Genomic DNA, 25,528 nt, shown 5'->3' with positions numbered 1-25,528 from the left:
TATTTTTAAAATAGTTTTTATTTCTGCCTTTAAAATATACATCATCAGTTTGTAAATCTCAAAACAAAACAAAACACCCCGCCCCCCAAAAAAACCCCAAAACAAAACACACACCACCACCACCACCAAAACATGTTAGTTGTAGATTAACAGTCTTGAGTTGGGACTCTAAAGGGTGGGAGCAGCTAAATGAGTCAATTCAAGTTCTCCAACAAAATACTGCCAGAGGTGAAGGGCTAAGAAGCCAGATTGCACAAAGGTCAGTAAATTCACTTGATAAATTATACTATTCATTTATAATAATAATAAAAAAATATTTATTTTTTTCTGGCTTTCTTCCTCCAGCCTTTAAGCCCATTAAGTTATTACCTACAGGGCTACCCGAGTGCTTGGGCAGCATGTCAACAGCACTTCAAAGGTCACTTATAGAGGGAGTTAGCTTAAGGGGTTAAATGGGTACCCATAACCTCTGCAAGACTTTAAATTATCCATTTTTGGCCCTTAAACCACACCCAACTTTTTTTTAAAATGTAAAAAGTCCAAAATTTTAGATCCCACCAACTTGGAGCGCTGTAAGGGCCAAAAGCGGGATGGTAGCAAACCTGAGCTGAATTTTATGGGGCCACACTTTAGCTCAATGTACCTACATAGAGAAGATTTTTTTTTTTAGATAATCTTGTTATTAGCTACACTGATAACGTTATCAGCTTCGGAATGTTTTATGCAACCAAACACAGAAAGGAGAACTGGATCTGGATTTAACATATTGTAACCAAAATGGTCCTGAATCGATTCTATTGACCCAATTAGCTCATGAGAACTATTTCATTTCAACTAGATTAAGATTCAACCAATACTGGCTTAAATAAAAGGTCACCAAGCTGCCCTATCTCCATCAGTAACCGGATTAAAAGAATACAGGAGGACTGGAACAGAAAAAAATAGTGACCTTTGTCCTCTTCCATGTAGTGCAGAGAAAATTCAAGGAATTCACAAGCTAAATCAAGAAAAGTAAGTAAGTAAATATCAACTGAAGAAATCAGACCACTAAGTATTATGTAAGCTAAAGGAATAATATCTTTAGCACCAGTTTATTAGCAAAAAATACTGTGTTACATCTCACTAATACAATGCAGTAGCTAGCAGCTTAACTAAAGGAATGGTCCATTAGTAATAATTTAAACACGACCATCTCCAAAAGGTCAGGATGACCAGATTGCTGTATTTGAAAAGAAAAGCTGTAATATTCTCTAACAGAAAATTACCAAAATCTCATTTAAACAAGTAACTGGCAAAAACAATTAAGCAAAGTAGCCAAGAAGTTTCTCTGGTTGCATGAATAGCAGGGCAGGTTAATGAATTCAAATATAGAAGTTTGATTCTTTAATGAAAAATTCTTAACACTATGAAATTAGTCCCTCCCCTCAAATGCGCAAATAACACACAAAAACAGCCAGAAAAGAACAAAATACTGAATATAAGTAGGAAACCAAAAGGGGGAAAAGGGAATAAAAGACCTTGGGTAAGGCCTTGGGAAGGCACTAGTGTCATTTTGGACCCCATATTGGGATGCCCATCCTCATCAGCCATCTCCAAGGGGGCAAACAAGAAGTATCTAAATTTGTGTCAAGAAGAGTCATCAAGAGGCAAGCTGGCTGTATGGTTTAGTCTTGGATCAATGTGAATTTTTTCCTCAGCTAGTGAAATAATGTTATGGACCAGACATAAGATGACTCAAGATTAAAAAGCTGAGATATCTCTTCTATAGCATATACCACCCCATCCCACAACACCTTTCTGCTCACCCCAAAATGGAGAGATACGTACATATTAATAGTTGAAGACCTGAAGCAGCATTCCTCAATTTGGCATTCCCCCCACCCCCCCAGAAATGTTGAAACCACAGAGCCCTATACAGTCACACTTGCTGGGAATTTTAGCCCCTACACATCTAAAGAATAAGAGTGAGGAAGACTAATCCAAAGGAAAGCATAGATAGTACACTATCACCAAATCATGATCCAGAGTATCCAAGTGATAGCTAAACAGACAGCTACACAGACTCAGCTCATTATGGCAAACACTCTAGCTCAAGTTGGGAGACTATGGCAGGGAGTCTGTGATGTAGTTTGGCAGAAAACCCCAACTTCCATAACATGGAGCCCCACTCCCCATATGCAACATGCAAAGAAACAGTAGAGGTGATTCCTATGCCTCATGTGCCTTGTTGACCAATGCATTTAGCCACAGGAAGGCTTGGAGAAACAAACATGAACTCACCAAAATATTACAGAATTCACCAAAAGCTTACAGAACTGAGGATGTTAACTCACAGAAGGCTTCTCACTTCATTCATGTTCTTCACCTGATGGCTTGGTGGGAGATTTGAGGCAAGAAAATAGGGACTAAATATTCCTATCTCGTGCCACAAGCCAAAAAGGTAGAAATATAGGCTTCAGGTGTCTTAATTTGAATCAATTGGAACTGATCAGTAAGTGTGAAGGCAGAATTTTTGAAGAAAAGAAATGAAGTCAGGTGGAATCCCTCACTGAGCGTTTTGAGAAAGGACGCATGGAGGGGAGATAGAAAGCATACCTTTGTTTCAACTACTCCATTGTTCTTTACCTTAAGAGGGAAGGTGTGTAAGGTAATTAACACCAGATTCAATTTCATACAGTTAGAGTGCTTGTGTAGATCTAAAATTGTGCTGGTTTTCCAATCACATATATTATTATACTTGGACTCAGTGTAACTATTTTCTAGATCTTGGCCTTCAAGACAAGGAGAACAGGTTGAAGAAGGCAGGCACGATTCTATCTCTTATCCACACCTGAGGAGTGCTTGAGCAGTCAACATCAGCACAAAAGAGTTGCCAGCATACATCCAAGTGCATCCTGGTGCTAGGGGAGAGCTGTCTCCCCCTTTCCCGTGTATTAAAAAGACAATAAATACTTAAACATTGCCTAAAATTCCTGGCCAGAATAATGTGATGGCAATCCCTTGAGTCTCAGGGCTTGAAGGGCAACCCTGGGATGAGAATGCAACACTCAACCTGGGTAGCCAAGACAATTCTTCTTCTCCGTTCTCAAGTAAGTAAGTTGCCTTGCTCCTGAGCCTGGGTTAAGCTGTCCTTCCGATGTAAATGATGAACCCCCATTCTCTTGGGGCTGCGATGTGGGCGCCCAGGTAGTGGCTTGCTCTTGCCATCCTTGCCCTGCTCAGAAACCCCCTCCTGGCTGTTCACCCTGCTTTCCTGGAGCAGCAATTCCTGTTCCTCAGCTGGGCTCCCAGATGGGTAGTCTATGTAATCTTTGGACTTCTCTGGTGAAGAAGTGACAGGCTCTGCCATCCCCGCAGTGCCAGACCCTTGCAGCAATTTGCAGCTTTCGTCCTGGGAGAAATCTGTGCTGTAGTCAGAAGAGAAGTGGTTCCGGCGACTTCGAAACTCTGTGCTGTCGATGTCCATGCTTGAGTCTCTGCTTACAGTCCAGCTGTAGCTCTGCACGGATTCCTCACCATCCGAGTAGGCGGAAGCTACCCGACCTAACTCTTGCATGGAGCGGCTGAAACGTTTCTGGAGCTCCTGTGCTGTGTCACTGCTAAATGCAGTACGGTTTACTAGCACCTGCTCTGTGGTAGGAGGAGCCTTATCCACAAACATCCGCTGCCAGTTAGCTAGTAAATCTTCCTCGGAGCTGGCGGAGCTGGCAAATGTGCTGGGAACCTGGGGGGGGCTGCTGAAGGGGCTGCTTTGAGAAGATCCAGGAACCCGGTTCAACTTGGGGGAAGGTTGGTAGGAGCAGCTGGAGGCAGAGCGTTGACCTGAGGCTGGGCTGCTGGGAAGGGGGCGCTGCCTGTCGCAGTTCTCATCCTCCCCCTGGACTAAGCTCAAAGAGATAGCTTGGCGGGTAGCATAAGTACAATTGGGCAGTGGGCTGTTCTTTGGAATCCGCACCTTATCCTCGGAAAACTCAATGACTTTGCGCCCTGGATACATGGGGTGGGGAGGGGGAGGGGTGGGATATGGGCTTAGTTTCTCAAAAGTAGGCACCTCCTTTGGCAGGCTCTCCAAGCAGTTCTGTGGCTTGCAGCTCCCATTTTGCTGTCTAGATCCCTCCTTCCCCTTGTTTTCCGCTTGCCTCGAACTCACACAAGTTTCAGGAAGAGTGCCACTCATATCTACATGCACAAAAACATCTTCAGCCATAGAGCAACTTCCACTGCTGGATTTGGCTGAGTTCAGCACCAGGGATTCTGGCTTCTCCAACACTCTAGCAATGACTGAGGTGGGCACAGCGTCAGAGGGAGCCAAGCTGTGCAGTTCCTCCTGGCCAGGGCCTACAGAATCCTGAGTGTTTTGCAAGTGCTTGTTGACCATGTCTTGCAGCTCAGATGGCAGCTAATAAGAAAAAGACAGAGTAGTGCAGAATTAAAATAGCACATAGGAAAGAGGGTAAATGGGATGGACAAATGCACCAAGGTGGCTGGAGAGGTTTTGGCAAAACCCATCTAAGCTGCTTGTTCTAACTAAATGTAACCGAAGGGCTTTTCAAATATATAATATCTACATTCAAAATACTTCTGTTCCTATCCCAGAATCAAGGGAAATATTGTGTTTCCAATATACATTTAGAAGAAATAGAAATATTTGCAATATCTTGCATTCCTTGCTCATGTTAGGCCAACACAGTACTATTGATCGCTGGGGGGGGGGGGGGGAAAGGTTGATTGCCACACTGAACTATGTTTGCTAGGAAGCATCTAGTAATTATAGGCCACTGCCTTGGCCAAACTACCCTAGAATTAGTTCGATTGATTTTAGAAACAGAACCACTTTGCACTCCCTGGGAATCTTCTCATGGACAGTCAGTCAAGCAAATTATAAGCAAGGAGTATATCGTTTTCATCAGCTTTCATCTCTGCAGTTACACAGATTTCGTGCAGAACATCTTAGGGCTGAGCTTTTAGCAGAACGTGGTCCTTCCTTGCTCTCTAAGATGCCTTCCTGCAGGACTCAGCTCTTGTTCATTTCCCAGAAAATACTGCAGCAATTCCTGTAAACCATGAAAAGGGGAATGACAGGGAACATGAAAGCCAGCACCCATGGCAGAGATCAAATAGGGTGAATGCAGAGGTGGCATAGTCTTTGTCTCTGACCAAATGCCCTGTGATGGGCCAGATCTATTAGGATTGCAACGACAAGCATTGCGCTAACATAAATATCCAGCAGTAGAAATGTGTAAACACTGATACCTGAGAACATGTACTAGGCCTGTAAATATAAATGAAAAAAAAATCATTCTTTAAATAGATAACTATTTCCTAAAGGTATGCCCACAAGTCATCCATGGGGTGAGTAGCTTGGCAGTCTATATTTGAAATAATCCATTTTTTAAAATGTTGAAAAACAGTACGTGCATGAATCTCTTAATATTAAAGCAAGTATGCGATGACTTTCATCAAGGCAGAGTTTCAATACAATGGAGCAATTTTCTTATGCGGCTGGGAAAATAACCAGGCTTCAAAGAAGCACTAAAAATAAAAGTACTAATTTACTAAGTAATACATATTCAATATAAATAGGAATTAATAGCATGTTGGTCTGGTTTCCATTAGCCTGAACTGAAAGCATCTCATGGAAAAGATGGTGGTCTCATTTTAACTAATATGTATATAATATGACATTCTGGAGATGGAGTGGCAGGTTTGAAGATGTCAGCAGCAGCTGACTCTAGACATCAGAGTATAGACAGGTTAGATGAAAAATTCATGATACAATTGGTTCTACCAGTGTGCTATTGCAATATTGAAATGGGAGAAAGCAAGTGTTTGAAAATAGTTTAAATATATAAATGTGTTGTAGCTATACTTATATAATTGTAAAGGGGCCATTTAATTATGGAATAATATAGTATAACTGAAAATGAACTCTTCTCGCTTCCAATAAAGAAAGGGTAGATTTAATATATTGATTTTTATATCTATCAGTATATTTTAAACGTATTATGCAAACATCATCTATTAATCTTGTTCCTATTTTAAAAAGCTGCAATTAATATAAGTATATGTATAAATGAAATATAAATGTTTCAATTGTATTTGCTGTTAAATCTTGGTCCCAATTCATCTGCGAGCCCAATGATACATTAGTACCAGAAGACTTTCAACATCTGCCTTGGGGATAATTCTAACACTATTAAGATCTGTTGGATACGTAAGAAATCCTTCTCAGTGGTGACACCAATACTTTGGAAACACTGTCAAGATGCAATAAGTCCATGCATCTATTTTGTATATAGCTTTCTGTTTAAGATATCAGTTTAACTCATAGATGATTTTTAGGTTGAAAGCAAATTTGAACAGTATATCTTTTTTTTTTTTTTTTACAAAAGCTGTTAGGACTTCTAGTTGACTATGATTGTATTTGTGTGCCATTCTGCAAGCCTGAAAGCCAGCAAAAATAATAGTAAAATCAGTAGCAAGAACATACTGAACTTTGGAACAAATTTGTGATAATGTTTATGGAATCTGGAAATCTACTAGATATTTAAACTTCCTAGTCTAACTAGCTTCCTTGTTTTCTATCCTGCTACTAAATCACCTTCTGACTTTAGTTAGTTAAAACCCCTTTAGTAAACAGATTCTTGCACTAGATTACTAATTCTCTTATAATAACTCATTGTGCTGAGGATTCATATAGACATGGTTAATGAAACAAAAAGAAGAAAGTTAGGATTAAGCAGGAAGCCTGCAATTCATGAAACTCTTTTCAGGAACCTACTGAATTCAAAGCCAATGAGGCAATGAGAATGAGAAACAACATGTATGAGATGACTGGCATTAACTGTTTGTTGTTAGGAAACAGAAATCCCAGAAAAATAAGTTCATCCCAGGCCATTAAAGTGATTCACAGATCCTCAAACCCCTCCAGGGTTTTACTCACATCAGCAAATTTGTGGTTCCGAAAATGAGATTTGTTGCACTTCAGGAGCTGCACTGCTAAGTTACAGTCTAGCCGGTATCGCTCCTGTCAAGATAACACATCATAATTGAATTGACATAGCTTGAAATAGTCCAGAAGAAGGTGATGTCCGAGGCAAAAGTACAAAAGTATTTCATAATGTTGAAATCAAAACAACTGAGAACTTGCAAGTCTACGGCAGGGGTGTCAAACTCGCATCATCACAGAGGAATCACGTGATGTATCGGGACTTTCCCCCCATTCGCTAAACCGGGCAGGGCCAGCATGTGACGCAACTGGCCTGCGGGCAAGTTTGACACCCCTGGTCTATGCCAACACAGAACCTGCAGCTGAAGGCTAAGGGCAGAACTAGTCTTGATCATATCAATTTCTTTCGCAAGTCCCAATGAACATTTTAGAAAACTAAAAATGCATTAAAATGTACAGCTACTATCTTCTACTACCTATTCTAGCTACTAGCCTCTTCTCCATTGTGGCTGATTAAAACTTGTGCAATTTGACAAGTTCATTCACAAACTAGAATAGTTATTTTTAAAACAGGCTTTACGAAAGACAACTACTGTAAGCGGAGAACTGGCTAATATATCAGTGTACAAAGCCAATAGGAAAAATAATAAAAATAAAAAACAAAATAAAAAACAACTCACTAGACAAAAAAAAAGCATCAAAATCTTTGGTGAATGTCTGATAGAATAAATTGAGTTGTATGGCTGTCAGTTAATGCATTGCATTTCCATACCTAGATCCTCAGGATATGCTGGTATATGAACCACATCAAGTGGGAAGGCCCATATTCATAATTTTGTGCATTTTAAGAACACCCAATTGGGAAAGGCTGTTCTAAACAAAACACAGATTAAGTATCCCAATTTTCACAATCCATCTTTTTGAAAAAGTTCAGCATCAATATGTTGCTTGGATAGGAATTGGGCTCTCTTATACACCGCCAGTCTTTTTTTTTTAGAAGGATGTTTATTGATCTTCAGCAGCCTGTCATGTGCTCCTCTTCACAGAACTTTAAACACTAATATACTTAAATAAGGATACACCTATTAATTATTTCCCTATTTCCTATACAAGATCAATGTTCTGAAAAAAAGACTGCTTACATTAAGCTCTTCCAGTTTATTGATAGTTGTTTTGGCATCCAGAAGCTTATTGGTGAGCTCCACAATTTCCCAATCAAGAGTTTTCCGATCCATTTCAGCTTTTTTAATCTAGAGAATAGCAATATACAGGTGATGAGTCACATTAATCAACAATTGGCAGTCTTCATCCTTGCCCTCTTCTCTTCCATAGCCTGCCCAACTCTAAAAATCGAACTCCTTTTCTTCCTTTAGCAAGAGGTTTAAATAACCCATCTAATTCTTTTTGTGTGTCTTAGGAAGGCATTACTTAGGAATGCAAACTATGTTTGTGTGTTTCTTGACTTCTTCATACCTGTTTGCAAAAACATCATGCAAACATGAAGAGTGCCCTTTAAATCAGGTATTGGCAAGCCTGAGCTTCTGCTGTGCTCCAATTCATATCATTTTAAGCTAGTGTTATCTATTGTCAGGCATTATAAGAATTGAAATCCAAGAACATTTTGGAAAGCAAGAAAGATCAAACTTTAGTCATTTTGGTTTGAATAGACATATTTGAGCAGGAAATGAATTATGCTTAGGGGAATTATGAAAAGCTGTTTGTGTGAGAAAAGTAATAGGAGCACATAAAATATCCAAAACAACTGAACTTATTATATCTTCTACTCAGGTTTTCCGCAACCCTACACATACCTAGATTTTCTGCAATAATTAAACATCTAATTGTAGGGCAGAGGAATAGTAACTTATTTGGCTTCATCTGGACTTGACCATTACACGTGGTCTTTAATTTCACAATATTCATTGCTAATTAACAAAAATCTCAATTTTCAAATTTTAGTCTAGACATGGTGAGAGATGGTAGGAGAAAATATTGGAAACAAGCAGATATTGTACCCTTTAAAAACATATCAAATTAACAGCTAGAGCTTATCATTAGAAAGAAAAAGTTCCTACGCCATGAGATTTAAAATTCTATTCTCCTACACTTACCTAGCATTGCAGGCTAATATATACATTCTTTTTAATAAAAGTGATGTGACCCACCAAAAATGAAATCCACCTTGGAATGAATTCAAACAAAAATACATACTTTGAGCAAGGTGCATAGGATAAGTGCAATAAATAACAATGATTGAGGGTATTTATTTATTTATTTCTATTCCTTTATTATTTTTATAAATAACTCAAGGTGGCAAACATATCTAATACCTAATATTTCTTCTTCCTCCTATTTTCCCACAACAACCATTCTATGAGGTGAATTGGGCTGAGAGAAATTGACTGGCCCAAAGTCATGCATTCTGGCTTTCATGCCTAAGGCGGGACTAGAATTCAGTCTCCTGGTTTCTAGCCTGGTGCCTTAATCACTAGACAAAACTGAATGGTGTTTATTTTTTAAACAGGAATTCTAAGACTGTCTGAGGGGCAAAAAGTAATGTTTAAATGCATTCCATATTGATAAGGATTAGACTTAAACTGATTTGCGCATCCTAGCCCTCAATGTATTTCTTGAATCTCCAAGACAGTCCTTTTATCCCAACTTCTTCCAAATAAGATATTTTTCTGAAGCAGCAAAACATAAACATCTCATCACAGGAAGGGCAAATTCTACTGCGAAATTTCAATAGGCATTTGACCTACAAAAATACCTTACCTTTTCCACAGAAAAACAGCCCAGGTCTAGTGTGCCTCATTCAGTCTAATAGGGTTTGCTTTCAAATAAGTGTACAACAGCCTTTAAATACCGGTACTACTATACCGATAAGTATAGGCTCTTTCAATGGGTGAGCAACCTTCCAGCAGCTGAGACCCACCCTTTGGAGCAAAATGAAGGCAGTGGGTGCATTGATGATGCAAGTGATTGGGGCTGATATCTGGCCCGAGTTTGAAGAATGAATGTTGAGATCTGTCTATTACTTTAAGCCTACTTTACTGTTCACACTATATGACGCATTTCCTGCCTCAATGGCAATCCCATCCAGCAAAGCACTCATAGTAAAGGAGTATGGTCAGGATGGGATTCAGGGAGCAGAAAAATATACAACTGAAAGTTGTCCAGTTGTGCTTTCCATGAAAATGGATTCTGAGATATTCATTTTGCATTTAAAGTAATACCTTATTGTTCTAAAGCCCACTCAGAAAAGCAGAATTCCTAGCCTTGCGGATATATCTACATATAATGTAATCTCTATCTTTTTATCTATCATCTATCTATCTATCTATCTATCTATCTATCTATCTATCTATCAATCATCTATCAATCTATCTATCATCTATCTATCTATCTATCTATCTATCTATCTATCTATCTATCTATCATCTATCTATCATCTATCTATCTATCATTTATTTTGTTTCTTTTTCCTGCACAGTTATACATTGTGATATAAAATGAGCAGGATCAGAAGCTTTCTGTTATTTCACATGTTCACCCCATTTATTTTATTTCCAAATTTATTTGCCACCTATCTCTCAATTCAGATGACAGATAATATAACTTTCATACTAACACAAATATTACTGACACCTTTGTGTCAGCAGCTGCTTCAACAAAACATTTCACTTAATTTGAAAAACATGCAGTTGTTCCCACTCCATTCTATCTTGTGAAGCATGAGTGTTGATATTGGATTAAAATGATAATGATTTAATGTTGTATTTGTACCAGAATGAGAAATCCTTAGTTTTGGTTATGGTGATTGAAGCTTCTGAGAACTGTACTACCCAACTCCTAGTTCTGCAATGATAACAAAAAGTACTATATTTCATGTCAGTTTGTGGATTAATTTTGGGGGTAGATAAATGGCACTCCACCCCACCCAAACTAGGGCATCCCATAAAATAGGATGAAGCAAGTCATGCTAGGAAAAGATCAGCTATTTCATTCAAACCCAAGTTGCAGGCTGATTCAGATTCTGGATCCCAGTGCAAGTGGGGCTGAGTAATGCATGGAACTGAGTAACAATGAAACTGGAAAGGCTGAAACATGTGAAGAGGAAAAGAAAAACACACAAACAAAAAGACGCAACTGCAAAAATCCAGTTTTGACTGAGAGAGGCCTGAGAGGTGAGCACACCCAGCATGTGCCAGCAGCAGCGTAGGAAGGAAAGAAACAGAGACAGAGAGAGAAAGAGAGAGGAGAGAAAAAAAGCCATGAGTGTTATGAATGCACATAATATACAAATGTTGGCGCCACTTTGACATCCCACAATTCATGACAAAACCATCCCACCCAGATTCTGCTATAAGCAGCACATAATGACTCCAAGTCTCTTTTAAAAAGCTGCAAGACAAAACTACAAATAGCTGCGTTGCAGGAGAACCCAAAACACTGTTGCACAAAACATAAAACTTGAAAGGAATACCCCCTTTCATCAACTCTAGACTGAAATTCTACTCATTACTTTTGATTCATTGCATTTTGGTATTACTATACAGTAATACAGATATACTATACCCTTTAAGACCTTTAAAACAGTTAGACCTGTCCATTCTACTGATAGGGCCATACAATCACTTACCAGGGCATGCAGCTTCTCCTCCAAATCCTGATTTGTTCTTTGTGAAGCTGTGTAACTATTTTGCAATCTAAGATAAAGAAGAACACCCATGTTACTGAATAGGCACAAAATATCCCCTGGGGTAAACACCAGATATGACATATTATACAATGGACTGTGGTATTGTATTTACAGCATGCCTTAAATTCTGTCATGTTTGGGTATTTCATCTCCTTCTGCATTAACCTGCAGAAAGGTTGAGAAAGGAGGTACAAAATGTGTGTGTGTGTGAGAGATAGAGGAATGTAGGGGAGGAGGGACACAACAAGCTTGATAAGGGGGAAATGATCAAAATCCACTCCAGTGAAAGAGCAGAAATGTTGAAGACTATGATAAAGCTTTCAGAGAAATCTCTCAATCGTGTATGGTAGAATACAGTTATAAGTAAAGGTTAATCTCTGTCTCTCTCTTCATCACCTCATCTTCCTCCCACCTGTGAAGTTGCTATATTAATGACTGCACATTTGTCTCCATTGCTCCAGTTTCTAAGCTGGTGATCCATGACTTATCTGTGTTTTCTAAGAACTGGACTCTCACTTTGGTTTAAACTACTGTATCCAGGCCTGGTTATATTTAATAAACTATAAATATTAATAGGCCATGAGAAAGGACCCCTTCCCCCTATGTAAGGCATCATTCAACATAGCCATCATCTTGGGGAATCATGGAGAGACATTTGGATCACAAGAGTCAATAAAACTCATTTTCTTCTCTGTTTCTGGCTCCCTATGACTGTCTTAAGTTATTAACCAAGGTATTAAAAAGCCTGACCAAAGAATCTCTATATAGTAATTAAAATATAGCTTGGTAAATCTATGGGTCTTACATAACACTAAGCTATCCAATAGCAAGTCAAATGGTAAAGGGGGAGGGGACCAGCTTCGTAAGTGGTGTCTGTATGTCTCAGGACACACATTTCATATAGAACAATTTCCCTGTGTATAATGATCTACAAGAGAATATAATCTTTGGTTTTCCAGATGTTATCAAACTACTATGAAGAATAGCAGCCAGAGCTATTAGGAGTTTTTAGTAAACAACACCTGGAAAGCCAAAGGTTTCACTGACTTCATTTGCAGTATTTCTATAAATGGCAGATTATGGTAAAATATGTTACAGAATAAGCTAAACACTATCAACTAAGGAACTGGACTGCTTTTCTCTCCTCCCCTCCTCCCCACCTGATGTTCTAAAAGTCACATACCTACGGAATTTGTCTTTAAATTTTTCTAGCTCTTCACGATTTTGGCCCAATTCCATCTCCAGGTAGTCTTGCCCAGACTCCAACTCCCTCTCCATTGCTTCCATTTTGTTGGTGACATAGACCAGACGTCGACGCAGCTCCTCATTGTCACGCTGCAACAACCTAAGGTACAAAAAGCAGCAACTTATTTCCAATTAAACTACAGAAAACTTTGCTGCCAATATAGCAATGTGCCTCTGAACAAAGTTCAATTGCATTCCTGGAATCTGGAAAGATGAAACAAGATAAATGCATAAAACGTAGCTTCAATTGGTATCTAATTTAGCTGCAAAGTGAACAAATGAGCTTTATAAATTGAAAATTTGCTTTAAACAATTGGCTAATTATAACCCACACACTTAGGACACCCAAACCACCTTCCCTTCTGCATAATATTCACAAGTCCTGTGGACAGAAAAGTGATAGCTTCAAGTTCAAAATTTCCTGTACAGGATTCTCAAAAACCATCATTTGGTAAGCCAGGAAAAGAATCACAGAATCATGGAAGTGAAAAATACAAAGATCTTATCCAACCATCTGAATGCATGAAAATAAATTAAATTACCCTCAAGCAGCATCCTTTTAAAAATCTAACCAGGGATAGAAAATCCACAACCTCTATAGGAAAAATATTCCACTGATGTTCAGATCTTACTACCAAAAAGTTTATCCTTTTATTTAAGCAAATTTCAAGAGGCTGAAACTTGTAACCATTATTTTTGGTTTTCATTTCTATGACAATGGAAAATAATACCTGATTATCTTATCTATACTACCTTTTCAATGTCTCATTTCAGTCTTTTTTCTTTCTGGTTGAACATCCAAGGTTCCTTCCATCTGTGCTCTAGACTATCAGCTTTGTCACCCTCCTCTGAAACTGTTCTAAATTATCACTCAATCAATCAGGATAAAGCTGGAAGGGACCTCTGAGATCTTCTAGTCCAGTCCCCTGCTCAAGCAGGAGGCCCTATACCAGCGATGGCGAACCTTTTTTGGCTCGCGTGCCACAAGTGGGGGTAGCGCGGGGGGGGGTCGTGTGCGGGCGTGCCGCACCCATAATGCAACGCGCCCCCAGTGCGCATGCGCGCACAACGGGCCCATTTTTGCATGATTTATTCGCCTTCCCCAGGCTCCAGAGGCTTTATAGGAGCCTGGGGAGGGCGAAAAGAGCCTCCCCCGCCCCCCCGGAGGCTTCAGGGAACGTCCGGAGGCTTCCCTGAAGCCTTCGGAACACTTAAAACCTCCCCGCCACCCCCGGAGGCTTCAGGGAACGTCCGGAGGCTTCCCTGAAGCCTTCGGAACACTTAAAACATCCCCGACCCCCCCCCCCCCGGAGGCTTCAGGGAACGTCCGGAGGCTTCCCTGAAGCCTTCAGAACACTTAAAACCTCCCCGCCACCCCCCGGAGGTTTCAGGGAACGTCCGGAGGCTTCCCTGAAGCCTTCGGAACACTTAAAACCTCCCCGCCACCCCCGGAGGCTTCAGGGAACGTCCGGAGGCTTCCCTGAAGCCTTCGGAACACTTAAAACCTCCCCGCCACCCCCGGAGGCTTCAGGGAACGTCCGGAGGCTTCCCTGAAGCCTTCGGAACACTTAAAACCTCCCCGCCACCCCCCGGAGGTTTCAGGGAACGTCCGGAGGCTTCCCTGAAGCCTTCGGAACACTTAAAACCTCCCCGCCACCCCCCGGAGGTTTCAGGGAACGTCCGGAGGCTTCCCTGAAGCCTTCGGAACACTTAAAACCTCCCCGCCACCCCCCGGAGGCTTCAGGGAACGTCCGGAGGCTTCCCTGAAGCCTTCGGAACACTTAAAACCTCCCCGCCACCCCCGGAGGCTTCAGGGAACGTCCGGAGGCTTCCCTGAAGCCTTCGGAACACTTAAAACCTCCCCGCCACCCCCGGAGGCTTCAGGGAACGTCCGGAGGCTTCCCTGAAGCCTTCGGAACACTTAAAACCTCCCCGCCACCCCCCGGAGGCTTCAGGGAACGTCCGGAGGCTTCCCTGAAGCCTTCGGAACACTTAAAACCTCCCCGCCACCCCCCGGAGGCTTCAGGGAACGTCCGGAGGCTTCCCTGAAGCCTTCGGAACACTTAAAACCTCCCCGCCACCCCCCGGAGGCTTCAGGGAACGTCCGGAGGCTTCCCTGAAGCCTTCGGAACACTTAAAACCTCCCCGCCACCCCCGGAGGCTTCAGGGAACGTCCGGAGGCTTCCCTGAAGCCTTCGGAACACTTAAAACCTCCCCGCCACCCCCGGAGGCTTCAGGGAACGTCCGGAGGCTTCCCTGAAGCCTTCGGAACACTTAAAACCTCCCCGCCACCCCCGGAGGCTTCAGGGAACGTCCGGAGGCTTCCCTGAAGCCTTCGGAACACTTAAAACCTTCCCGCCACCCCCGGAGGCTTCAGGGAACGTCCGGAGGCTTCCCTGAAGCCTTCGGAACACTTAAAACCAACCTCCGAGCAACCCGGACTTCCGGGTTGCTCGGATGGTCGTTTTAAGCGCTCTGAAGGCTTCAGGGAAGCCTCGGGACGGTCCCTGAACAGGCACGAGACGTGCATCTCCATCGCCCGGGCCCGGATCGCCTCCACCGCGCGGCGCCTCAGGCTCGGCGTCCTTGCGCCCGGCCTTCACATCGCTGCCGCCACCGCCGCCACCGCCGCCAGGACGGGCTAGGCCAAAGGGAAATCCGTCAGGCTTCAGCCGCGCCGCCCTCGCCTCCTCCTCCTCCTCCTCTAGCCACGCCATCGCAAGGATTAAGGCGAAAGGGGGCGGGGGCGGGGAAAGCGAAGGGGGCTTTGCATGATTTTTTCGCCTTCCCCAGGCTCCAGAGGCTTTATAGGAGCCTGGGGAGGGCGAAAAGAGCCTCCCCCCCCCCGGAGGCTTCACGGAACGCTCGAACGCGGCGCCGGGGCCCGGCAGGCAGCGAACGAGTCGGAGCCTGCCGACTGGAGGAAGAGGGTGAGAGGCGGGTCGTGTGAACGGCGGCAGCAGCGGCGACAATAGTCGCAACTCGGCCACCTGCCGCCTTTCCCCTCCTTTGTCTCCCAGCCGGAGCGGCCCGCCGGCAAGTTACGACTATTGTCGCCGCTGCTGCCCCCGTTCACAGGACCCGCCTCTCACCCTCTTCCTCCAGTCGGCAGGCTTCGACTCGTTCGCTGCCTGCCGGACCCTGGCGCCGCGTTCGAGCCGGTGGGGGAAAGGAGGAGGAGAAGGAGGACAACAAAGCCCCCTTCGCTTTCCCCGCCCCCGCCCCCTTTCGCCTTAATCCTTGCGATGGCGCGGCTATAGGAGGAGGAGGCGAGGGCGGCGCGGCTGAAGCCTGACGGATTTCCCTTCGGCCGAGCCCGTCCTAGCGGCGGTGGCAGCGGCAGCGATGTGAAGGCCGGGTGCAAGGACGCCGAGCCTGAGGCGCCGCGCAGTGGAGGCGATCCGGGCCTAGGCGATGGAGACGCACGTCTCGTGCCTGTTCAGGGACCGTCCCGAGGCTTCCCTGAAGCCTTCAGAGCGCTTAAAACGACCATCCGAGCAACCCGGAAGTCACTTCCGGGTTGCTCGGAGGTTGGTTTTAAGTGTTCCGAAGGCTTCAGGGAAGCCTCGGGACATTCCCTGAAGCCTCCGGGGGGGCGGGGGAGGCTCTTTCCGCCCTCCCCAGGCTCCTATAAAGCCTCTGGAGCCTGGGGAAGGCGAAAAATAGCTTTTAAAAAGGTGAACTCAGCTGGCCAGCGCGCGCATGCGCGCTGGCCAGCTGACAGGGCAGCGCCTCGCGTGCCCTGACAAATGGCTCCGCGTGCCACTTGTGGCACGCGTGCCATAGGTTCGCTATCACGGCCCTATACCATTTCACATAGGTGGCTGCCCAGTCTTTTCTTAAAACCTCCAGTGATGAAGCCCCTGCAACTTTCTGGAAATGTGGTCCCAAAATCATGTATGTGGACTCACCAGGGTGTAATAGAGGGGAATAAGGGCTTCACACATCTTTGATATAATGCTCTTCTAACAATTATCTCACACTAACTTATGTTAGCTTGTTGGCAATGAATAAACACAAGTCATTCTCCATTATGGCACTTTCAAGCCGAAAATACTCATCTTTTAGGGGTGCCATGTATTTTTCCTCCCTAAATATAACAACTTACATTTTTTCCCTTTTGAAGAACAACTTGCTTCTTTTCAATCCAGCCTTCTAATTTGTTCAAATTAGACTGCAATCTTGTTCTGTCACCTAGGATTTTAGCCACATCTTCCAATTTTGTGTCCTCTACAGATTTAGTAAGCAGCCCATCAATCTCATTATCCAGATTTCTATAAAAATGCCAAATAATACTGGTTGTAAGACAGATTCCAGTAGTTACTGTTTTGTAACATGATGTAGAACCGTTCATTCTGATTGCCTAAGCACAGCTGGCCTTCTGCTGTAGACCAATCTTACTGTGATGCTATCCAAATTATACTTTAAGACTTGTCAAGGAGAATGCCATGTGGAATCTTGTCAAAAGCTTTTCTGGAATCGAGGCAGGCTATATCCACAGCATGGATAGCTAAAATAATTGACTTGCAAAGGAGATGAGGTCTGTCTCACATGACCTATTTTTATAAAAAGCTTGGCTCAGGAAGCGCAGTATTGTCTTTAAAATGATTACAAATGTCCTGCTTTACTATCTGCCCAAAAATTTCCCAGGTACTGATATTAGGCTTATTTAATCTAAGAAAATCAGAAGGCAAGTAATCATTATATTGACATGTCTGTGATGGTTAAAGATGTACGAGTGTTTGTGTGTATGAGAGAGAGAAAGTGGTGGAGGGAGGGAGGGAATTCCCAAAATGTTACTTGTGAAATACAAAAGTACATACTAATTGCTTTTCTCTACTATTCTATAGACAGGGAGTTTAATTCTAAAAACTAGGCCATCTATCTATGCAAAAAGTTCCTTCTTAGTTTACAGCCTTTAGATCAGCGGTTCTCAAATAGTGGGGCGCGCCCCCCTGGGGGGGCGCGAGGCTCCATAAAGGGGGGCGCGAAGGCTCCCTTTCCATCTGGGTGCAACGGCGGCGGCGTGGGCGAGGCATAATATATCCCGCCTGGAAGTGGCAGCACTTCGGACTGTGGATTTTCATTGGAGCCGCAGGCTGGAGCTGTGCAAGAAGCCTGCTGGGGCTGGGGTGGGAGGGAGGGAAGCATGGCTGTCCCAGGCTTCCCTCCCTCCCCCCCCCAGCCCAAGCAGACTTTTTGCACAGCTCCAGCCCGCGGCTCTGATGAGTCTCTGAGCAGTCCCCAGCGCTGCCACTTCAAGCCGGGATATATTCTGCCATGCCCTCGGTGGCGTCTTTATGCAGGTAGCTCGCCTCCCCGCCAGCAGCTCCACCGCCAGGATTCCGTCTGGAAGCGGAAGCGCAACAGCCGCTGTTGGGGAAGGGACAAAGGGGCGGCGGTCGCCCGATCTTGCCACCGCCACCCCTTCGCCCCTGGTGTGCTGCTGCTTCCAGCTGGGATGCTGGAGGAGCTGCTGGCAGGGAGGGAGGGAAGAAAGGGAGGAGGGAGTAAGGATAGACAAGCAAGAGGGAAAGAGGAAAGAAGGCAAGCAGGCAGGAAGGAGGCAGAAGGAAGGAGGGAAGAATGGAACTGGAAGGGAGGCAGGGAAGGAGGGAGGGAGAAAGGAAGGATAGGAGGATAGGGAAAGAGGAAAGAAGGCAGGCAGGCAGGGGGAAAGAGGAAGGAGGGAACTGGAAGGGAGGCAGGAAGGAAGGGAAGGAGGAAGGGAGGGTGGAAGGAAGGAAGGATAGACAAGCAAGAGGGAAAGAGGAAAGAAGGCAAGCAGGCAGGAAGGAGGCAGAAGGAAGGAGGGAAGAATGGAACTGGAAGGGAGGCAGGGAAGGAGGGAGGGAGAAAGGAAGGATAGGAGGATAGGGAAAGAGGAAAGAAGGCAGGCAGGCAGGGGGAAAGAGGAAGGAGGGAACTGGAAGGGAGGCAGGAAGGAAGGGAAGGAGGAAGGGAGGGTGGAAGGAAGGATAGACAAGTAAGAGGGAAAGAGGAAAGAAAGCATGTGACTACGGTGGGAGACGAGGAAAGACCGGTGTGCTATGTTATGCAGAGGTGTACTTATAACAATTTTATAGACAAATTATACTATTTACAGTCGCGCGGGGGGGGGGGGGCGCGAAATGTTTTCTTCTTCCTAGGGGGGGCATGACAGAAAATAATTGAGAAGCACTGCTTTAGATTAAGCACAGCAGTCAGATGGGGCTAAATAGCTCAGGTATCCTCCACTGGAAGTCGAAACTCACTCAATAATTTACGTGTTCCCAGGGAAAACAAATAACATTGCAGGAAAGAAAATAACCACCCCATTTTTACCTTGACTTCAATGTTCATATTAAGAGATCTATCTACTTCTAAATCACCAAATACATTTCTAGATGAATATTCACATATTGGCTTTGGAAATACTGATGCAAAAGGATGATGTTGCCATGTCCATACATCTACATCTATGTAGACGTTTCCCAAAGATTCAATAATTCTGTTAGTGTTGTTCTTCACAGGCTTATCATCTGCAAATATTTTACCCATTCAATTTTCCAAAAACAACGTAAAGTAATATTTTCAAGCCACATAAATAGATGATGAAACTTAGAATGGATATTGTTCTTAAGCTAACCTGTTGCAGCAGCACTAAGACAAAGATAACACTTGAACTTTCATTTAATAATTCTACAGCTGGGTTTCTGTGAAGAGCATCCCTGGCAGTTTAAGCTCAACTCAGCCATTATCAGCTCTACAACAATCATGCCAGAGTGGAAGATGAAGATTGGACCATGTGATGAATTATGGGGTGTGGGGATAGATGATGAACTTTTAACTTGGGGAATTCACCAGATGTACCTTAGAGTTGAAATTTCACCAGCTTAATGCCAACATGCCTGTCTTATTAAATTGGAGTTTTAAGGACTACTTTGCCTTGGACAATGATTTAATTCTGCATGATATTTGGAACGCTGACATTATTTCAACTCTAAGGTACATCCGGTGAATTCCCCAAGTTAAAAGTTCATCATCTATCCCCACACCCCATAATTCATCACATGGTCCAATCTTCATCTTCCACTCTGGCATGTACGGGGTTCATCCAACTGATGCGGGCCCGATTTTACGATGTGGCCCAACAGGTAGATGCTGAAGACCAGATCCAGGAATTACGACAGGGGGGTCGGCCGGTCAAAGAATTAGTTTGGGAATTCCGGAGAATAGCTGGAAGACTACGTTACTGGCCAGAGAGACTATTGGTCTATACGTTCAAAAAGGCCTTAGATCCCAAACTGAAACAAGCTTGTGCCGTAAGGGGGACCCCAGATCGTATCCAAGAATGGTACACCACTGCAATCATACTGGACCACGAGATTAATACCTATCCAAAGCCTGGTACCAGAACCCCTGAAAAAAAACCGTTAGCCCACCGAACGCAGAGGCAGCAAACTGAAAAGCTCCTGCCAACCCCTCGTTCCTGGGGCCCCAAAATAAAGTGCTACCGTTGTGGTCAGCTTGGCCACCGGGCATCTACATGCTGGGCTCCAGCCCCAGTTCCACAACCACGCCAACCACCTGCCAGCACAGTCAAGAAAACCCCCAGAAAACCCCCAGAAAAAAGTCGTCTGGCACAACAGCCAGCAGGGGCAGAGAGCGGAGCCACTGAAAACGCCCTGGACACTTCAGAGGAGGAAGAGGAAGGAAACCCAGAAGACGACCCAATGGTGAGTGCACCTATCCGCCCCTTCCAAATAAAAGCCAAACTCCAAATACCGAAAACGGGGGTAGAAGGGGAAGTTGGGGTGATTATAGATACCGGCTGCACCCGATGCTTAATCAGCATGTCAATAGTGGAGCAACTAGGTATACGCACCAGACCCCTGAAACAACCCATTCCGTTTGAGCAAGTGGATGGAACCCTAATTGGGGGAGCTCCGGCTACAAAGATCACTGAGTTAGTAAAACTGGTGATAGGCCGCCACTATGAGTTCCTCAGATTCATCGTGGCCCCTGGAATGCAGGAGTCAGTTATCCTAGGGCTTGCATGGTTGGACAAGTGGGAACCTACCATAAAGTGGGAGGATGGCGTTAGAAAGGTGACTATTGGACTTGGGCCGTTACCACCAGTGGAACCAAAAGGCCACCCAGGAACATTGGAACCTAACAGCCCAACCCATCCAGAACCTGCAGCAACCGCAGCAGACACTAAACTTCCGGGAATCCAACGAGTCCCAAAGATCTATTGGGATCTGGCGGAGGTGTTCAGTGAGGAAGACGGAAACTACCTTCCACCTCACCGCGCCACAGATTGTGCCATAGAGTTCAAACCTGGGGTAACCTTACCAAAGCCCAAAATGTACTCTATGACGCCTAAAGAGATGATAGAATTGAGGAAGTACATCGACACCAATTTGAAAAGAGGGTTTATTGAACCAGCAAAATCAAAAGTAGCAGCCCCAGTGCTCTTCAGGGAAAAGAAAGATGGGGGGGTTCACCTCTGTGTGGACTTACGAGCTTTGAATGCGGTATGCGAAAAGAATACCTATCCCCTCCCTCTCATGAAAGATATGTTGAACCACTTGGCTAAGGGCAAGATCTTCACCAAGCTGGATTTGAGAGAGGCGTATTACCGTATACGAATCCGGAAAGGGGATGAGTGGAAGACCGCTTTTAATACTCCCTTAGGCAGCTTCCAATATAAAGTCATGCCTTTCGGACTACAAGGAGCACCCGCAGTATTCATGCAGTACATAAATGAAGTGCTACACGACCACCTGTACCGCGGAGTACTCGTTTATTTAGATGACATCTTGATCTTCTCTGAGACCATGGAAGAACATGTGAAACTGGTACGGCAAGTCCTGAAAAAACTTCTAGCTGCCAAACTTTATGCAAAATTGTCAAAGTGTGAATTCCACAAGACCTCGCTAGATTATCTGGGATATCGTATCTCCAATGAAGGAGTAGAAATGGACCCAGAAAAAGTGAAAGCGGTGTTAGATTGGAAACCTCCAAGCACTCGCAAACAATTACAAAGCTTCCTTGGATTTGCAAACTTTTATAGGCAGTTTATTCCAACCTTTGCTGAAATTGCCCTACCATTGACTGACCTATTAAGAACGGGGCCTTCCCCTACTAAACCAAAAGCAAACCAACCATTAAAATGGACAATCGACTGTCAAAAGGCTTTTGAGAAATTAAAACGGCTCTTTGCCCAAGAACCCATATTGCAACACCCCGATCCAGAGCGACCTTTCATAATCCAAACGGATGCCAGTGATGTCGCGATAGCTGCGGTGCTACTACAAAAGAATAAAGAAGGCCACCTCTTACCATGCGCTTACATCTCCAAGAAACTCACCACTACGGAAAGAAGGTGGCCCATTTGGGAGAAGGAGGCATTCGCGATCAGATGGAGCATGCTCACCTGGAGGCATCTCCTGGAAGGGGGGTTATACCGTTCGAGGTATGGACTGATCATAAAAACCTCGAAACTCTCCTTGCCCATCGAAAGTTATCCCCCAAACAGGTCCGTTGGGCCCAATATTTCCAAAGGTTCAACAACAACAAAGACATCCTAACGATTAATGATGGCGTAGCCTGGAAGGGATCCAAACTGTACGTCCCTGCAGAAATGAGATTGCAAGTGCTACAGCGGAGTCATGATGCGAAACTAGGAGGTCATTTTGGATTCCTGAAAACTCTCCACCTCGCTAGACGTCAATTTTGGTGGCCAAAGATGAGGTCGGAGGTGGAAGATTATGTAAAAAGCTGTGCTACTTGTGCAACAATGAAAACCCGTCCGGGAAAGCCCCCTGGACTACTACAACAAGTGGCCAACCCTAGCCGACCATGGGAAGAGATAGCAATGGACTTCATTGTCGAACTTCCAGATAGCAGTGGTAATAAAGTAATCTGGACAGTTATTGATTTGTTTTCCAAGCAAGCACACTTTATCGCTTGTTCAAGCCTACCATCCGCAAAGAAATTAGCGAAAATGTTTGTGAAACACATTTATCGCCTACATGGAGTTCCAAAAAGGATCATTTCAGATCGCGGAGTTCAATTCACCGCCAAGTTCTGGAGAGAATTCCTAAAATCGATCGGGTCCACGCAGGGACTCAGCTCAGCATTTCATCCCAGCACAAATGGGGCAGCAGAGAGGGCCAATGCGATGGTGGAACAGTATATCCGGTGTTATGTGGACTATCAGCAAGACAATTGGTCGGACTTGCTACCTTTCGCTGAAGTAGCATATAATAATATGGTTCACAGCAGTACCGGATTAACTCCTTTCCAGATTACCAGTGGCATGGAATTCGTTCCCATGCCTGAACTACCTAAGGAACCTCCCTCATCCATGTCCCTGAATGAATGGCTGGAGGCACTAAAGAAGGGATGGGAGAATACCAAAAAGGCGCTAACAGATGCGGCAGAAGCCTACAAGAAGCAAGCTGATAAACATCGTTCCCTACAACCCCCCTTTCGAGTGGGGGACAAAGTTTTTTTGTCTACTAAATACATAAGATTAAAGATGCCTAGTAAGAAATTAGGTCCAAAATTTTAGGTCCTTTCCCAATAGAAAAGATAATTAACCCAGTTACAGTTCGACTCAGCCTACCCAGACTCTTAGGGAAAATTTACCCGGTATTCCATTGTAGCTTATTGAAGCCGGTAAGGGAGTCTAGCACGAGACCATCCACCCAAACTCCACCTCCTCCCGTAGTGGTAGAAGGGGAAACACATTATGAAGTGAAAAAAATATTAGATTCCAGGCTGTATAGAGGTCGTTTACAATATTTAGTGCATTGGAAGGGATACCCTTTGTCAGAAGCTACGTGGGTGAAAAGTTGGGATCTGAAAGCAGATAAATTAGTGAAGCAATTCCATGAGAAATTCCCTGATAAGCCAAAGGGTCCCCCTGGGGGAGGAAGAGGTGGTTAAATTTTGATAGTTAACATTTATGTTATTCTCTTTTCAGGAAACGGTTTTCTCTTGAGGAGAGGCCGCCTGTCAGGCCTGTAATTCTGTTCCTTTTAGGATCTTTGGCCTGCCACATAATTAAAACATACATATTATGCTGTTTCATTGGTATAGTAGTTGGGAGGGGGGAATAGAAAGGAGTAGGATTGTGGAATGTATTGTTATGGATTTCTTAGAAGCTCAAGGTCGTCTTTTGTCTCCGCACCTCGACACCTGGCCGGAAGAAGAGGGGTGTACATGCCAGAGTGGAAGATGAAGATTGGACCATGTGATGAATTATGGGGTGTGGGGATAGATGATGAACTTTTAACTTGGGGAATTCACCGGATGTACCTTAGAGTTGAAATTTCACCAGCTTAATGCCAACATGCCTGTCTTATTAAATTGGAGTTTTAAGGACTACTTTGCCTTGGACAATGATTTAATTCTGCATGATATTTGGAACGCTGACAAATCACTTTTACCAGGAGTCACTTCCGGTCCCCGAAGGCGACGGACGTGCGCGTCCGCTGCTCGCCTTTTCGGTGGACTCCCTTTGGGAGCACAGGGTGCCTTGGAGGGGCGCCCTGCCGGGACCCCCTGGATCGGCGGCGGCCGTGGGGGGGGGTCTCCAGCTTCGCCCCAGGAGCCGGGAAGCGTGGGGGGTGCGCGCCGGCGCTGCATGTCGCCGCGCATCTTCGCCAAGCGGAGCCTGGAAGGAAATAATCAATTTGAAGGCTACAGCTGAAGTGCGGTGAGGTGGGGAGTCTCCCCAAGTCTTTTGCTGATTTACTTATTTGATGAACTGCAGTCTTGTTAAATTCTTGGTTCAATCTCCGGAAGAGTTCAGATTGGAGGGGGGGGATTCCACCCCCCTCGGAAAAGCGGCATTTGTAACATCTCTCCCTCTCAGAGGAGAGAGAGAGAGAGAGCTAAAAACGGACTTTCACTTCCCTTAACAAATGGGAGGATGATTTTTTATTACAATTGCAAGAGAGTGGATGGCTGAGTTAATCTTTCTTCAAACTATTTATGAGAACTATGGACTTGTTGTTTCCTGACCTCCTATAAAGGCTGAGCCAAGATGGCCAACTTCCTCCTTCTTCTTTGACTTCTTTGATTTCACGAATGAGATTCCTCTTTTGGAAGATTTTCTGGCTTTGAACTATTCTCCACCCCAGAGATCTCTAGGACCCTCTTTTATTATACACTTCCCCTGGATTTGGAACATTGGACTCAATTATTTGGCTAAGAGCTGCTTTGGAAGACTAATATTCCCCTCTGGGTTTGCCTGCCTCGTGATCTCTCCCAGTTGTGCTTTTCCACAGACGCCATTTCTTTGCACAGACTTATAACTATCTCTGAGCTTTATGATGGGTCCTAAAAAATTGCTGCCTGGCAAGGCTTCTTCGGCCCCAACATCTTCTATGTCTAGTCCAATTACTTAACAGTCACAATTGGGATCATTTCTACAATCTAAAGCCTCCGAAGAGAGTTCAAAGGACTTATCCGTTCACCAGATGCTTCAATCTCTCTTAAAGGGACAGGATGAATTGAAAAAACAACTGACAGACTTAAATGATCAGCTCAGAGAAACGCAACAACAAGCCACACAAAATAAACAAAGAATAGGTGTACTGGAGGAGGGTGCAGTTGGGATGAGGGAGGAGGTTAGG

General features: G+C 44.3%; 1 protein-coding gene across 1 annotated transcript in view; it reads right to left on the bottom strand.

The window, feature by feature from the left end:
* The window catches only part of TJAP1 (tight junction associated protein 1), a 69,639-nt gene continuing 44,111 nt past the window's right edge, over window positions 1-25,528 (bottom strand). The window contains 7 exon segments of the mRNA XM_081943592.1: window positions 1-4,399; window positions 6,944-7,027; window positions 8,092-8,199; window positions 11,592-11,658; window positions 12,835-12,996; window positions 17,005-17,009; window positions 17,011-17,170. Coding sequence (XP_081799718.1) covers window positions 3,086-4,399; window positions 6,944-7,027; window positions 8,092-8,199; window positions 11,592-11,658; window positions 12,835-12,996; window positions 17,005-17,009; window positions 17,011-17,170 — 1,900 coding nt within the window. The 3' untranslated portion in view covers window positions 1-3,085.

The sequence above is a fragment of the Natrix helvetica genome (genome assembly GCF_964273705.1).
Source record: "Natrix helvetica genome assembly, chromosome: 2".
Classification (NCBI taxonomy): Eukaryota; Metazoa; Chordata; class Lepidosauria; order Squamata; family Natricidae; genus Natrix; species Natrix helvetica.
The sequence above is the reverse complement of the archived record's forward strand: the minus strand, read 5'-3'. Positions and strand labels throughout refer to the sequence as shown.